The 15,916-nt window shown below is 34.5% G+C and overlaps 2 protein-coding genes across 2 annotated transcripts; one reads left to right on the forward strand and one right to left on the reverse strand.

The window, feature by feature from the left end:
• The first annotated feature begins 8,092 nt into the window (after positions 1-8,092).
• On the forward strand, positions 8,093-9,445 carry LOC145160949 (uncharacterized). The gene has a single exon (XM_079080335.1). The coding sequence runs from the start codon at positions 8,255-8,257 to the stop codon at positions 9,329-9,331; it is 1,077 nt and encodes a 358-aa protein (XP_078936461.1). The 5' UTR covers positions 8,093-8,254; the 3' UTR covers positions 9,332-9,445.
• Positions 9,446-9,840: 395 nt separating this feature from the next.
• LOC145160951 (uncharacterized) lies at positions 9,841-14,119 on the reverse strand. Its single transcript, XM_079080336.1, has 3 exons — positions 13,584-14,119; positions 12,213-12,368; positions 9,841-11,741 (listed from the first exon to the last, which is right to left on the reverse strand). The coding sequence occupies exons 1-3, from the start codon at positions 13,935-13,937 to the stop codon at positions 10,062-10,064; spliced, it is 2,190 nt and encodes a 729-aa protein (XP_078936462.1). The 5' UTR covers positions 13,938-14,119; the 3' UTR covers positions 9,841-10,061.
• Positions 14,120-15,916: the final 1,797 nt, after the last annotated feature.

Genomic DNA, 15,916 nt, shown 5'->3' on the forward strand with positions numbered 1-15,916 from the left:
CGAACTTCTTTGGTACCACTTGGGATACCTTTTTCAAATGCTGAGCGATTGTTTATGGGTTCAGCTACGTATCTTCTCTTCGCTTTCCATGAGGTCCTTTCAGATATGCCAAGAGTTTCATCGGCATTATCTATTGGGGCTAACCAGAAGAACTCATCGCAACCATCGTTGTTATCCTCGTCGACAATGGACTTTAATTCGACAGTTTGAGTTTCGGTCACTCCATTGACTTTAAAAACTTGATTTGGAGTAGTTTGGACCTTTGGAAAAACAATTGCTTTTTCTTTCAAAAAATTTGGATTATTTTGAGAAATTCTTGCGAACTCAACTGAATTTTCAGAAATAAGAGGTTTCGCAGGTTGAGGTTCGTTTTTAACGAATTCTGAGCAGTCAACCTCATCCTCTACGGAGATCTCATTCATATCACTATCCTCATCGAATTCAGAAGTGTTTTCAACATTCAATTTATTTTCTGAACTCAACTTGGCATTCAATTAGTCAAATTTCTATAAAGTATCAGATTTAATCTGATTTTTATCATTCTCATCCAAAATTTGTTTCAACATATTTTTATGATCCAAGACTTAATGTAATTTTCAATTCGTTCAAGTCCATATTTGGACGCATCAGAAGTTTCTTCAGATGAAACGATGGATTCGCATTTGTAGCAGTCTGCGTCTATTTCATCTTCCTTTAATTCGAGAAATGGCAAAATCATCTTGTGGATTTTCTTACCAATTTCACAATCAAGGTGAAGTTGAGTGATATTAAAGTAAAGTCTTTTTGCAATTAAACAAAAAATGTTTCGCTGTTTCAAAAGCATAAGATTATCTCTTTGCAAATAAATAGATTCATCCCTAGACTTAGACAAATCCGACTCGATCTCACTACTAGAAAACAGGCCTTTAATGACACGCAATTTATGACACGCACAGATTTACGATACGCAAAAGCGTGTGACGTAAAAATAATGTCATCTCTTCTAAAATTTAAAGGATTTAGGACACGCATTTTTGTGTGCCCTAAAATTAGTGTCTAATATAAAAAAAAACACGGAGGGCACCTTAAATAAAATGTGCGTCATCTAACCATGTCGTTTTATAAATTTTAATGAAAAGCGCGTTCCATCCCAAGGGGGGAAATGAAATCCCAAAAATTAAAATCCCCTCTTTGTTTCCACCGACTGAAAACCCTTATCCCTACCGAAAACCCCCCTTTCTCCCTTTCTTCTCTCTCGATTCTCAAACCTCCACCGCCATCCACTGCCGAGAAATTGTAGCCACCACTACCATCGCCATGATAGGTCGGTGACATGAACACTATCCATCGTCACAAACACTGAATCATCGCGAACCCTCTTCAGAATTGCGAAATCTGGCGCGACTGCTTTCACATCCTCCTGGTGTCTAGCTCCACTGATTGTGAACTTCTGGAGACGAATCCTCTTGCCGCAAAACTACAGTCACCTTTCATCTCAATCCTAACTCACTAGGACTCTAAAAGAAAGACGATGCTGTTCCGAAGCTACATTTATTGTAAAACCCTAGCCGCGGTGAAATCTGTCAAGTTTGAGAATTTTTAGGGTTTCTTTCGAGGTTTCTGCTATCGCTTGCGAAATCCTTGCCAGTGAAGCATCTTCCAGTGCTTATTTTGTCTTCTGGTGTCGATTTTTATCCAACGTCGATTTGGGGGGGGGGGGGGTTCGATCATTGGTTCCTTGCTCGTCGTAGGCCAGAAAGGGGACCAAGGGAGGTATCGACGATTTCAGATTGTGAGGAGGGAGAAGTCTCCGGATCGACGAGAGCGAAGCGACGCAGGTGGGAAGAAGCAGCGAGCGGCTGTGATTTCGGGGCTACTGGGTCGTGGATGAGTAAGGGGAAACATTGTCGTTGTTTGAGTGAACCAAAGAAGAGAAGAAGAACGGGGCTGTGAGGCTGTCGTCAAACATGGTGGGTTCTGCGAGGGCTGCTAAAGCAGCTCTTGGTTGCTTGTTTATGCTCCAGCTGTGGATCGCGAGGGGAGGAGGGAAGGAGCAATGAAACATCGGTGCAGGTGGGGAGGCTCGTGGGTTGCTCGAATGCTCAAAGGTCGTTTACTTCTTCTTCTTCTTTTTTTGATAAAAATTGATAAGCTTAAGCAGGGGTTTGGGATTGATTCTTAACAGAAATTTATGAATGGAAAGGATTTTTGGGGTTAATGTTTTACATGGGATCCATGGGTGTTTATTTGTTTTGCTTGATAGAATTCGATGGGCTTCAATCAATAGCTTTAGGTTGGTGTTTTGTTTTGCTTGATAGAAATCGATGAGTTTAAATCAAATTTTGGTGTTTGGGAATGTATGAAGTTTGAAGAACATCATCTGAGTTTCCAAGAAACAAGAGAGGGAAGAGTGAATGTTGGAAGTCTGGAACCCTTGATCGAGAGAGAGAGACAGACAGAGAGAGAGAGAGAGAGAGAGAGGTATTTTCTTTTAATCATAAAAATATTTAAATAAATAAAAAAACTGAAAAGACAAAAAAGAAGGGTAAAATCGTCATTACAAAAAATTTTAAAGTAAATTGGACAAAACTCGCAACAAAATGAAAACTTTGGACCTGTGGTGCTAGTCTAAAACTTTTTGGACCAAAGTGACAATTTTCAACAAACCACGGGAACCATTTGTGCAGTTTTGTCAAAAAAGAATTAATCCATAATAAATTAAAAAATTAAAAAAAATTACAGAAATGGTCCTTATAGTTTTGTAAAAAAAACAATTGCATAAATGGTCGGGTAAGATTGTCATTTGAAAAAAATGAACACCCCGGATGTTAAAGTTAATGCAATAGGGACCAAAACCACAACTAAACCATCAAATAAGAAACTTTATTATTTAGTAAACTGTTTTTGGACATTACACAAAGAAATTGACAAACCACCATTTCTACAATTTTGTCAAACGGTTTTAGTTAAACTAGTCGACAATCACTTTTTTTCCCTTAAATATGTGGTTTTTAGATAGTAGAAAAATATTGTTTTTTTTAATCCATTTTAGGCCTCGCTTGTGACCTCTTTGAACTCAGGGCGGACTGTATAGTGTCATGGGCCACTAGTCAATTTGGGCTTAGAAGAATATATATATATATATATATATATATATATATATATATATATATATATATATATATATATATATATATTATTGTTAAACTACTAAAAAAATCTGCAACTAGTATAAATTTAACAACAAAAAAATATGATGCATCAAATTTTAGTCCAAACTAGTAAAATAATAGCCCAATAAATTTAACATATGGTAGCCCAAAAAAACCTTAACCAATAGAAAAGCTCAATTTTAATCCCCTCCCATAATCTAATAAATAAGAGCATTTTTGCCATGTGGCAATAGCTAAGCACTCTCCCATCTATTTTTCCAGCTCAAATCATCTATGTGAATTCCTGCTCTGCCCTTGTGTAGTCAATCCCTCTCAAATGTGTTCAATTCCTTTGCAATCCTGAATTATCAGCACAAAAATTTGAATTTAATGGCAAAAAATCAGGAATAAGATCATATCCAAATTTAATTTAAATTGCCTAATACAACGATTTTTGCTTATATTATTTACTCTGATCTGATCTTCACTTCCGGTCGATCACCAATTCTTGAAGGTTAATCGATTTATCCCCCCAAAAAAATTTGATGCTCTTCACATCGATTTAAGGTTCAATATCATACTCTATCTTCTTCCCATGTACGACATATGTTTATTCCTTATTTATGAATTCAAATAAATTATTTGAACAAGACATGTGTTGTAAAGTCTGAAATTATGCATGTTTGTTGCTGTTTGTGTGTATCTGTGTGTGCGTCCGATTGATTAGTTCATAGTGACATACTTTTTTATAATGGTTAATTAAAAAAACAAAATTTAAATGTGATGTTCTAATAAAATGACATATCATTTGAATGGGATCGACCATGCTTTGTTTTACTTTAGGGGGAGGTAGTGAGTTACAGGAGGGGATGGAGTAAATAATGTTGAAGGGGTTTGTTGTCTTTTGTAGATAACAGTGGGTGGAGGCGGGGTGCTTTGATTGTAGATTGGTATGTTTAAAAGTAAATGATACGGGGGCTATGATGGGTGAGGTCGAACTTCATTCTCTTCATCTCTTAGTCGTATTTGTTTGAAATGCACTTTGGTGAGGCAATCACTCTGTTTTTTCTTTTCTTTTAGATTTTTAAGGAACATTGGTTATTTGAATGACTATTGTAATAACCAATGTTGGCCCAAATTCATTAATATTATTCGAATCACTGATTTGTACGGAGTTTACATAGAAAAATAAGTGTTTATCATTTAGATTAAGAGGTAAGATAGTTGATATGGAGCACATATTATGTTGCCTCTTGAATGGATATTGACTTTTTTAGTAACTATAGCCAAATTGTGCTATAACATTAAAACCAAGAATAATATGTTGCTACTTTTCTAATGAAATGAAATGAGTGGTGATGGCTACAAACCGTAGGACATGGACTTTTTCTTTAGTTTTTTTTTTAAATTTTCTGCAAATATGTAATGACATAGGCTATTTGTGTAGTTTTACTAATAAAGGACTATTCACTGTAGTTTTACATAATTACGAACCATTACTGATTTTGTTTTAGTTAAGACAATTTTTAAAGTATATTACACATGAATCATTTCTGTAATTTGTTTATTACAGAGGGATCTATTATGTATTTCTTTCATTACAGGGGTCCATTTTTGTAACGAAATCTCAGTTTTTGTGGTTATTAACTATCTTTGAGTAGAAGTTTAAAGTTGGTTTGGAAGATTGAATTATCTTGCTGTCAAATTTAGTGGCAGTTGCTAGATTTAGTCCTTATAGCCCACAAATGAATACATTCTTCCATGAATGATTGCAAGCATCTTGGACTGAGATAATTAACAAATCAGGTCATAGTGTTGATTATTATTGTAGGTTACAAGGTATTGCTAACTTTTGTATGTAGGTAATTGTTGTATTTCTCTTTTATTTATTGGAATAACTTTTCTCCTCTCCCATCTTGCTAGAGGTTATTTTAATATAGTTAGCTTCATTGGATTGGTCTAATGAAAATTGTAATGTTTCAAAGTTGTCACTTACAAAATTATCATCAATCATCAGTGCATGGTTGCTTAGTTGGATCAATTTTTTATTCCTATTTCATTATTCGGTTTAATTGATATAGATCTTTTTCAATTTTCTGAATTTAGCATGGTTGCTTATGTTTAACCATATGATATTTATGCTTTTCGTGTGTTAAATTTAAGCTTCATTGCAAAGTAACAAATTTTGAAATATAATCTACATGTTATTATATTTAAACAGTCACATTCTTGCACAGATTATAATGTGGTTTAAGATTAACCGATTATGTGTGTAACTATGTTTCAGTAAAGTATGTTATTTTAAATTTTTTACCATATGACAATGTTAAAAATAAGATATTTAAGCGGCATGGTATTGTATATTTCAATTAATGAGTTTGTACAAACTTTATGTCTCTATATATTTGAGAATATTTTTGATACTTGGTCGGTAATTAAATAATTATATCAAATCGTATATGAGTCTCCAAGCCATTCTCCCCGTTTATCCATTTGAAGAACAAAACATGTGAGAAGAGAACGAGGAAGATTTTAATGCCAAAGTGCATGTGTGAGTTTTTGATTAATGAATACATTATTTTATTATCAATATTATTTTAAATTGTCAACCGTGTATTACACGGGTTATAACCTAGTTTACTCTATGTTATGCGGAAAGGTTAGAGAGGGATACGAGAAAAGAAAAGAAGGCAGAAAGAAAGAAAATAAATAGAATCATGAGAGGGAAAGACCGAAGGAACAACGAACAGGAGAAAAAAAAATTATCAACGTCTCTGACGCATCTCCATTTTCGTCTCCATCTCCGTCGTTCATGAGATAACTAGTAAACATTTCGTATTTCTTTGTTTCTGTAGTACATAACTAGATATGTTCTAGAGAGATACAATTTTATTTGAAAATGTTTAAATATTGTAATTTATAAAATGTATTTAAGGTATTAAAGACAACAAACAATTATACACTTGTTTTTGAATATGACAACCCTTTTATTAAATGTACCATGTCCAGGTCCATAACTTTCAACTCAGTTAATGTCTCGATTCTACCTGATACGAACCTGTTTGGCAGACCTATGTTATTATATTTGATAGAATTTTTTTTATATCATTATTGTTAGATATTTCTGCTTCTACCTTTGTTTGGATGTTCATCGATATCCGAGGAAAGTTTTTAGTAAAATTAAAAATAGAAAAACATAATTTTGAATCCATAATTGATTTATGAACGGTTGAAAAACACTTTTACATTAAAAAGAAAAACAATGGTTTGCTTACATTTTTATTTTCAATGTGGATCATTATGACGTGTTCTTACATATAAAAGGTGGTCACAATAAATGTTTTTCTTAATAGCTTTGTTTAGAAATTTTTATAGTTAAACATTAAAGTTCATGGAAAAAGTTGTCAAATATATATTTATTGACAAAAATGGAATATAGTTAAATCACAAAAAAGGTATATCCTGCTCTTTATGATCTAGAGGCTCAAAAGAGATATTTGGTGAATGATAGAATAAATGTAACTAGAGGTACCAGTTGGTGTTGGAAGTCTAACCCATCAAATTGTGGATTATACAACTGTCTATCGAGCCTTGTTCAGAATGTTGGATCGGTTCAGCTGCATCCTGGATCGGATTTTACATATTGCTCTATTGCCCCTGATGGAATTTATAGTGTTCTTATCCTCACGCATTCAGTTGAACTCAAAAATGGCAATAATCCTTCTCATAATTTGATCAGCTGGTGTAAGTTAATTCCCATAAAGGTATTGGGCTTCGTGTGGAGAGCAGTGCAGGGTCGTATACCTTGTGCTATGGCACTTATTAGAAGAAACATTCCTATTGATTTCGTTTTCTGTGGTCTGTGTGTAAATCAGCAGGAAGATGCCGATCATATACTCATTAACTGTCCGTACGCGAGTATGGTTTGGAGAAAAATTCTCAGTTGGTGCGGGATTGATGATATGGCAGTTAACACAGTAAGTGAGTTCATTGACTTTACTTCTAAATGGGGAAACTGTGTAAAGCGAAGAAAAAGACTCACTGCAATTTGTTATGGAATGTTATGGGTTCTCTGGAAATCAAGGAACAACAGACTATTTCAAAGGTTTGTTTGTTTCCCTTCTCAAGCGGTCGAGAATACTAAGTCATTAGTTTATCTATGGCTCAAATGTAGGGGTAAAAAATGAATTTGTAGTTGGGAGAGTTGGAATGTATCCCCCTTTTCTATTTCTTGATATGTAATTGTCTGTAACTCCTTGTCCCTCGTCTAGTTTCTTACTAGCGGGTATATTTATAAAAATTCTTGGCCGTTTCCAAAAAAAAGTTAAATCACAAAAATAACCAAAATATAATAAATTTATATATTTTACCCTTATTAATATAGACCTTTTGTCAAATTTAGACAACTTTCAAATATTCTTTATTTGCTCTATCTTTGGTATGGTCTCCTGAATAAACTTCAGCTTAGCTATATTTTCATACATTATGGCAGTTGTTATTAACTTAGCATAGGTGAATTCTAGTAAGTAGTAGCAACTATAGATATTCGTCCTAACTTTCTTCAACATCATTTATTACTGTGCTAAACCAAAAATAGTTCTTTTTTTTAACACAAGAAATTTCATTCTTAATTAAAAAATAATTTTAAAATTTTAAAAATCTTATAAAAATACATTAAATCAAATAAATATTGTCTAACCTAAATAGCAATCATTTGTAAATTAAAAAATGTTTAATTTTTGGCAAAAGATTGTTTAGATGATGATCAGTACTCAAGCAAAAGTCGAAGTAGGCCAGTATTCCGGCTCGACCGTTGTCTACCACCGTAAAGTATTTACACAACTCTACCATTCATCATCCTACACGTGTCTAATCAACTTCATCTGACGGCCCTAAATCATCTCGCACTCCAGCTAATAGTGGATCACCCCTTACCCTATCATAACAAAATTTAAAACTACGCCCCCATAATCTTTCTAGCCGTTAAGAAGATAAAACAAGCAAACAGTCTTCAGCCTTCACTTCCAACACCATCTAAATCCCCATTTTTATCTCATTCATTGATCCTTTAAGGAATAAATCTTCTTGGTGGATACAGTTTCAGTAAGGTGAAGAAGAAGAAAATGAAGGGTGTAAAGGGGAAGCTCTTGAAGAAGTTGAAGACGATCAAAACAATCGGGTACCTGAAACCTGATCGAATTCTTCATGTTAATGCAGCCGATGGGCTTATCGATAATTTCTTTCCGAAACCGAACAGTAAATGTGAATCCCTTTCGGTTCCTGAAGAAGGACAGCAGATCGAAAAAAAGAGCAGTGTTTCAGTCCAAGAACATGAAATTATTGATGTATCGGAGCTCATGAAGGATCTTCAAGATGATGATGGATCCGATACGGATAGTGTTGTTGAGGACAAAGAGAATGTTCGACCCGTTGGTGCCCTGGTTACTGATCATAAACTGGTCCATGCGAATTCCAAGATTCTTGCTGCTAAACCTTTGTTGGAGATTGACATCTCGTCGTTCCGGCCACCGGATTTAGATTCCGGCACACTTTTCGACCCGAATCTTTTAGCTGCTTTTGAGCAGGCGGTTTTGGAGTTTAAAGCACAAGAAGCAGAGAGGAGAAATAGAGTTTTACAGAACATCGAAGACTATTTAGATCAAGAACCAGAGACAGAGCCGCCATTGAAGTCGCTAAAATTAGATGAAATCGCAAATCCCCTTTCGGATTTCGAGAAAATCTGTCCGCCTGGAGGAAAAAATTCGGTGATTCTGTACACAACAGGATTCAGAAGCATCAGAAAGACATTCGAAGATTGCTCCAGTATCCGATTTTTACTCGAAAGTTTTAGGGTTTTATACCAAGAACGAGATCTATCCATGCACTTGGATTTCAGAGATGAACTATGGCGGATTCTGGGCCGAAAAGTAGCACCGCCGAGGCTGTTTATAAACGGTAGGTACATCGGAGGAGCAGAGGAAGTTTTACGGTTGCACGAGCAAGGGAAGTTCCGGCCACTACTAGCTGAAATACCGCTAAAGACGTCGGAAGGGCCATGCGAAGGGTGTGCTGGAGTTCGGTTTGTGGTGTGTTGTAATTGCAGCGGTAGCCGGAAGGTGGATTCCGGTGAACAAGGATTGCCGGAAAAGTGTCCTGAATGTAACGAGAATGGGCTTATCAGATGCCCTGTTTGCTGCTGAAATGGTTCCTATGTTGCGTGTGTTGTCATTATCAGTTCATGACAAAATGTTTGAATATTGTATGCTTTTTTCTTTGTAACTTCTAAATTCTATTCATTATTTTTGTTTCTTTCATTGTTTTATACAATAATTTATTTTGCTTTTCTATTCAAAATTCATTTGAATTGTTTGCTTTTAAAGTTATGTGTAATCGGTGCATCATATCCATAGGGCAAGAGTTTTTAAAGGTTTTACAACCCAATATATGTAATTATGTGTATATCCTCATGCTTTTTATTCCCATATATTCTCCATTTTTAATGACAAGTATAATAAAATTTTATTAATCTTATTAAATATGACAAGTATATATCATAGGAAGATATTTGATTTCTTATATAATACTGTTATATTCTTTTTCAATCATTTTTCAACATGTTAAACATAAAATACTGCACGTTCTTGTTGTACTTTGTAGAGATTTATACGTATTAAACATTTACATGTTGTACTTTGTAGAGATTTATACGTATTAAACATTTACATTTATAACTTCCATCCAAGACGTGAACAACCGCAAAAGTCTCACAACCATGTTACAGACTTTGACTCGTACAAAAACGCCTACCAAAATAAACACAAGAACGAGAATTTTACTTTTCAACCCGTTCCTTTAAAAACACATACAATATCTTTAGACCAAAAGTGTTAACCTACAAAAACAATTAACAAAAAGTTAATCTTTGTAATCTCATATTGTAATCGCCATTGTCTCTGTCTTTGCTTCAACCAAACACTCAGTGTGATGAAACTCGATTTGCAGCCTATGATGTACAAGAGGTGTTGATGATGCCATCAACCCCTTCTTGAGATCCGCCTGCAATTCCCTTATGGGAATTGCAGCCAAAAAGCTCTTTATATACTCCTTACACGACGCTTTCCCCTTGCACACAAACTCTTTTTCGCTCTTCTCCACACTTGAAGTGTCTTCACTAATTTTACTTTCACATTCATCGACCTTTTCTCCTTCCGTCTTCTCATTTGACTTTTGAGCATCAACTTGTACTACTACTCTCTCAATCACCGTATCTTTATCAAATTTCAACACATACGCCTGATCACACCCCTCATAAAGCCTCTCCCCCAACGTGTCAATAACATAATACGCATCATGTTCAACTTTCAACACAAAAAAGTGGTCATTCCAGCTCACGATATACACCAACGGGTTCATGTTCATGTTCATGCCATCAATGTTACTAATTTCATCCCATATCCCATCAAACGACATAGCCCCATCAAGAAAGTGAAGATCACCTTCACCCTCTTCAAGTTGAAAAAACCCAATAAACGACTTCTCCGGGTTTACAGAAAGATTCCGGATCTTAGCTTGGAGAACAGTGTCAAGGTCAAAATGTTTATCCGGAAACCGGGCCCGATAAACTTCATTTTCGCAAAGATTCCTCCACTCTAACGACCCGTCTCGAATCAAACTATCCAATTGGGATTTAATCGGCATTTCATTCGGGTTATTTTGGAACCAATCGGCTATAACCGCGACTAAAGCCGTACACGCGCTTTCACCCGCTGCTCTTTCGCTTCGTTGATCAATCGAAGCGAAGAAAACTTGCGTCTCAAGTTTCATGTGTCCGTCTCGGGACACGACCTCTTTCTTCTCCCATTTCCCGACTGCAAAATTATCGTCTCCAAATTCAGAGATTGAGGAACGGTCTTCGTTTGACCTTTTGACTCCATAACTTGACTCGTCTGAAGAACTCAACATCCGGCGATCAAAGTCGATGTCATCACCACCTTCTTCGCCGGAATCTTTCTTCAAAAGTGGCTCCCCTTTGATTTTCGGTGACCGGAAACTCAACTTTCGTTTCCTCCATGGGAAGATGATGCTTCGTTTTGGGGAGGTTTCTTTTTCTAAAGGGTCGATGATGGATTCAGTTGGATACTCGGATTTTTCTTTGTAGTTTCGGTAGTATATCCGGTCTTCATCTTCACTAGAGCTTGAGTTGAAGTAAGATAAGCCTCCTCCAGCGTGATTTGCATAGGCTAGGGTTCCGTAACTGAAAGACTTACGAGCAGTGGATTCGGCATCTTTGACTTCTTCAGAGTCAACTTCATCTCCTTCAAGTGAATCGGTGTCAAACGGGTAGTCTGCATCGTAACTTGTACCTGAGCTTTTTCCATCGCTACTACCCTCTTCTTCATGACATGGTTTTTTAGCCCGATTAGCTGATGATATTGCCCTGAAGATTTTAACTTTCTTAAGGCCCGCTTTCAGGCCCGTGGGCTCGTCTTTCTCTTTTTCTGTAGTTGAGAGTTCTCCATTTTGAGGTGTCAATGGAAGAGGTATAATGGATCTTTGTGCTTGTTCTGTATTCTCGTGTGCAATCCTCAGCTCCTGTAGGCTCAGAGATACCTGAAAATTCAATCAACAAAGATTAAATACACAACCAATGATCAACTTTGAATATATGCAATTTTATCTATTATTTGTATAATCATATTCTATATGTAAAAATTTGTTAGCTGTGAGATTATATTATAAATTAAATTGATATTCTTTTATGTCATAAACTTTTATGTTTCAAACTTATTTATAAATTTAGTACTTTGGTCGTATGCAAATTTAAAATATGGTTGTTTTAATAATACAATAATTGTTACATGCGAATAATTTATTGTTGCTATAACAATAAGTTATAGAAAGGAATATACCTAACATATTCTTTTTGATATTAAAAATGGTTAATAGGTGAGAGAGGAACGGTGTAATGTAATGGGTTTTACAAAATTTCCCTGATTTATTTAAAACATGATTAATCTAGATTCTAGAATACACTTTATACAGACAAAAGTTAATGGGAAAAAGAAAGAAACGGGCCCTTACATGAAGTATAGGTCCAGCCTCTGTTATGCCACTACCCATGGAAAGTGGAATGCTTATATCGATCTCATTTTGCTCAGCAGAAGAAGAAAACTCCACAAGATCTAACAATCCAGTTGCAATTGAAGAGTACCCCTTTTTTGGTTCTTGATTTAAGTCCTGATGACAAGAGGAGAAATAAGCTAATTAGCTAATAGAATAAATCAAAGTCAAACTATGATCTACTTGCTTGCTGTTAAAAAAAAAGTCAAACTAAGATCAATATGCATACGCAATAAAGATATCATCATATCAGTGTATTAATTTGCTGATCGTTTAAAGAAACTTAAAGTTTATATACGGTTGAAGACAAGAGGAAGCTTCTTTCTGTAGAGAAATATGGTAAAGTTATTTGGGGCAGGTTGCTTACTTAGTCAACTTTGGTAGGAAAAGTAAAAAGATATTAAGAAATAGAATTATAATTCCTTCTTGATTTAATTTAAAGATAAGTTCTTCGTCATCCTTGTTCATGTGACACTGTAGGAAGGGCACGTTAAAAGATGGATATGAATAATTAAATGCCAACCATAGCCTACAATTGGTAAAATACTAAAAAGGCTACCCTCTTTTATTGACACATGTTCAATATCAGAATGCTCAAAGTATAACTTTTTTCTTCTTTAACCAAAACGAACCACTAAGAGGAATACGCGTATCAGTCTCTATCCTGATTAATGGAGATGATCAAGTGATCATATAATACCGGTAATATCAGATAGTTAAACTCGAGGTCTTTATTATCTTCTATATTTTAATATTTGTTAATATTTATGATTATTTTTTCCTGTAAATCGAGGCCCTTTTGGGGGAAAAACATGGGACATATGCTGATATATGCAGTTATTATTGATCCAGCATATGGTTTTTAGCTAAAGAAACTGATCTGTTAATCAGATATAATTATTAGTTGAATGTGTAGGAAACTTAATAAGGAGAAAAAAAAAATTGGAAATTATATTTATTGAAATTGACATCTATGAAAAACCATCCCAATAAAGTCAAAACAGATCTTCAAATTCACTGCTACATGAATAGTCCCAGAGGAAAACCACTCTGATGTTCATATAAAGGCAAAACTAAACAAAAGTTAAATGAAGAATTTATGAATTTATCCAAGATTCTTCCTAAAAAAGATAAGTTGATCGGTTTCCGATTAGGCTTGATTGATGAAAATCTCAATTCAATTAAAACTTGTAAATTTAGGTCAGGATAGAAAAAGTTAGGATAAATTCTTGGAATAGAACAAAAACGCAAGAGAATTATCATTAGAAAGAATAATATAATAAATTAAAACCAGACAAAATATATGATTATGTTAATTGGATGAGGACTTACATCGAACACCGTGAATGCAACTTCCCACTGATGAAAACCCCCATCTTTCAAACCCAAGAAATTGCAAACAGTTGCAAATTCTTCGTTCCATTCGATAACTCCATCATCCTTCAAAGACCCTTTCTTTGTAACATTCCTCCTCACACTTCTTCGCTTAAAACTAAGCGGATTGTTGGACTTATTTGACCCTTTCCACTTTACTTCAACAGCCAATCTTGAAAGATCTTGAGAACCATCGTCGGTGGTTGCAGTATTCTCAGGCAAACCTTGGAGATGACGGATGATAATCTTGGTTTCAAATTTCTTGGATGAAAGCGGTGGCCATGGCCTCCATTTCATCATGCCCACTACCATCTTTTTCAATTTTGATCGTTGGCTCCGTCCGTTTGAGACTAAAATTGGGAATTAGGTGAAGGAGATGAGAAGAAATTTTTGAAAAGCAGTTGGAATTGAATAGGAGAGAGAGAAGAGTATGTCGTGTTTATAGAGGGAGGAGAGATTCTTTATAGGTATATGCTGCTCTTTTGTGTGTGTGTGTATGTGTGTTGTGGGGTGGGGTGGGGGGAAGAGGGAGGAGGGAGGGAGGGGGCCGGCAGCACCGAATAGTCGCACACAACATAATCTTAAACAATGACATCTTGAGTTGAGAATTTCCACATCAGTCGCTTCATCTACTTGTACGCTATGCTTTCATGCTTGTTAGTTGGGGATCTTTTTTCATGCCCATCTCCTTACATTACGTGCTTTGTTTTTTTTATATTATTATGGTTTTCATTTTGAACGTTCGATTAAATTTGCAATATCTTTTTTTTTTTTGTAGGAAATTCTAAAAAACATTAATTTTTTAATCAAAGAGATATATATTTTAGTAATAAACTAACTAATGTTTCATAACAAAAACAAATATTTTTAAGGAAGTGAAAAAAATATTGAGTTCGAAATAAACATCTCTATTTGTGTGTTCAAAAATACCTGTCTGTTCAAAAAACAGGTAAGTGATGTCCATACTAGACCAAATAAAAGATATATCAGACGTTATACGATCCAATAAAAAATTTCTAACTGAGATATCAAATGATATGAATCTGATCGAATCAAACTTAGACTTAATAAGAATCATATCAAACAACTCATAAATCACTTACAATAGAAAGTTCTATTAAAAAAAATTCTCAAGAAAAATAGATCGGTTTCAAATGTTGCTAGTGAATTTTAATGTAATTTTAACTATATACTAACATAAGAATTACCCAATAAAATTTTTAACTCATCACAATTATTATATATATATATTAGGTGTGAGACTCGTGTATTATACAATTTTTTTTAAATATAAAGTGGTAAGCATTATATATTTTTTAGTGATAATTTTACATAAATACAAAGACTGTAATGAATAAATTTACTATTTCAGTATATATATATATATATATATATATATATATATATATATATATATATATACACACACACACACGTGGTTAGGTTCATGTGATACCATCATATTTTGTGAGACATGGGGACGCAATCCTAGCCATTTATTTTGAAGGTAAAAAAAAATTAAAATGCAAAATAAATGAAAATTTTCAAAAAAAAAATTTAAAATAATATTTCCGTCATTTTTTTATCCAAAAAAAAAATAAAAAATAAATAAATAAATAAATAAATTACCGTTTTTTTCAAAAAATACATGAAATATTCTAATAAAATATTATACTGAAAATATTCAAATCGATTTTTTAAAATGTTAGAATATTCTACTAGAATATTAATGTGACAACTGGAAAATTTTGGAACAAGCAATATCTAAGGTGTATCTATGTATAATGTAAAACCACATCACAACTTTATTGCAATAAAACTTTGAAGGCCAAAAGGGCATTGTTTGTATAAGTATATATAGGTAATTACACTTTGAAAATCATATCCGTAATAAAAACTTGAAAGTCAAGACAAGTAAAATAGTTGGAATCAATCATGAACTACACATTGCTTTGAGATTTCGGTTTTGGGGACCCATGAACATGAGATTTCGGTTGTAGTGGGCCAAGAGCACATGCCTAGGCCGAAATCACCCACCTAGAACACCCCTATGCCGAAAACAGCATTGTGGAGGGATTAGGGCCGAAATCACATGGGGAACAAGGTGATTTTGGTCATGCCTTGGGCGAAATCACCAATGTGATCCTTCCTAAGGTGATTTCGGTGGTGATAAAGGGATAAGGAAGTTGACTTCTTGACTTGATGCTTCAACAGTTTCCCATAAGAACTAATATCCAACGTATATCAAAGCAAATACCCAACAGTTAACCAAGTAAATATCACCTCATTTC

This window comes from Lactuca virosa, chromosome 2 (genome assembly GCF_052849685.1).
Source record: "Lactuca virosa cultivar CGN04683 chromosome 2, Lactuca_virosa_CGN04683_v6, whole genome shotgun sequence".
Taxonomy (NCBI): Eukaryota; Viridiplantae; Streptophyta; class Magnoliopsida; order Asterales; family Asteraceae; genus Lactuca; species Lactuca virosa.

Coding starts and splice junctions, on each gene's coding strand:
- LOC145160949 (XM_079080335.1), top strand. CDS start 8,255: ATGAAGGGTGTAAAGGGGAAGCTCTTGAAGAAGTTGAAGACGATCAAA.
- LOC145160951 (XM_079080336.1), bottom strand. CDS start 13,937: ATGGTAGTGGGCATGATGAAATGGAGGCCATGGCCACCGCTTTCATCC. Junction 12,369..13,583: donor TTGCATTCACGGTGTTCGAT/GTAAGTCCTCAT, acceptor TCTTGTCATCAG/GACTTAAATCAAGAACCAAA. Junction 11,742..12,212: donor AGGCTGGACCTATACTTCAT/GTAAGGGCCCGT, acceptor TTGAATTTTCAG/GTATCTCTGAGCCTACAGGA.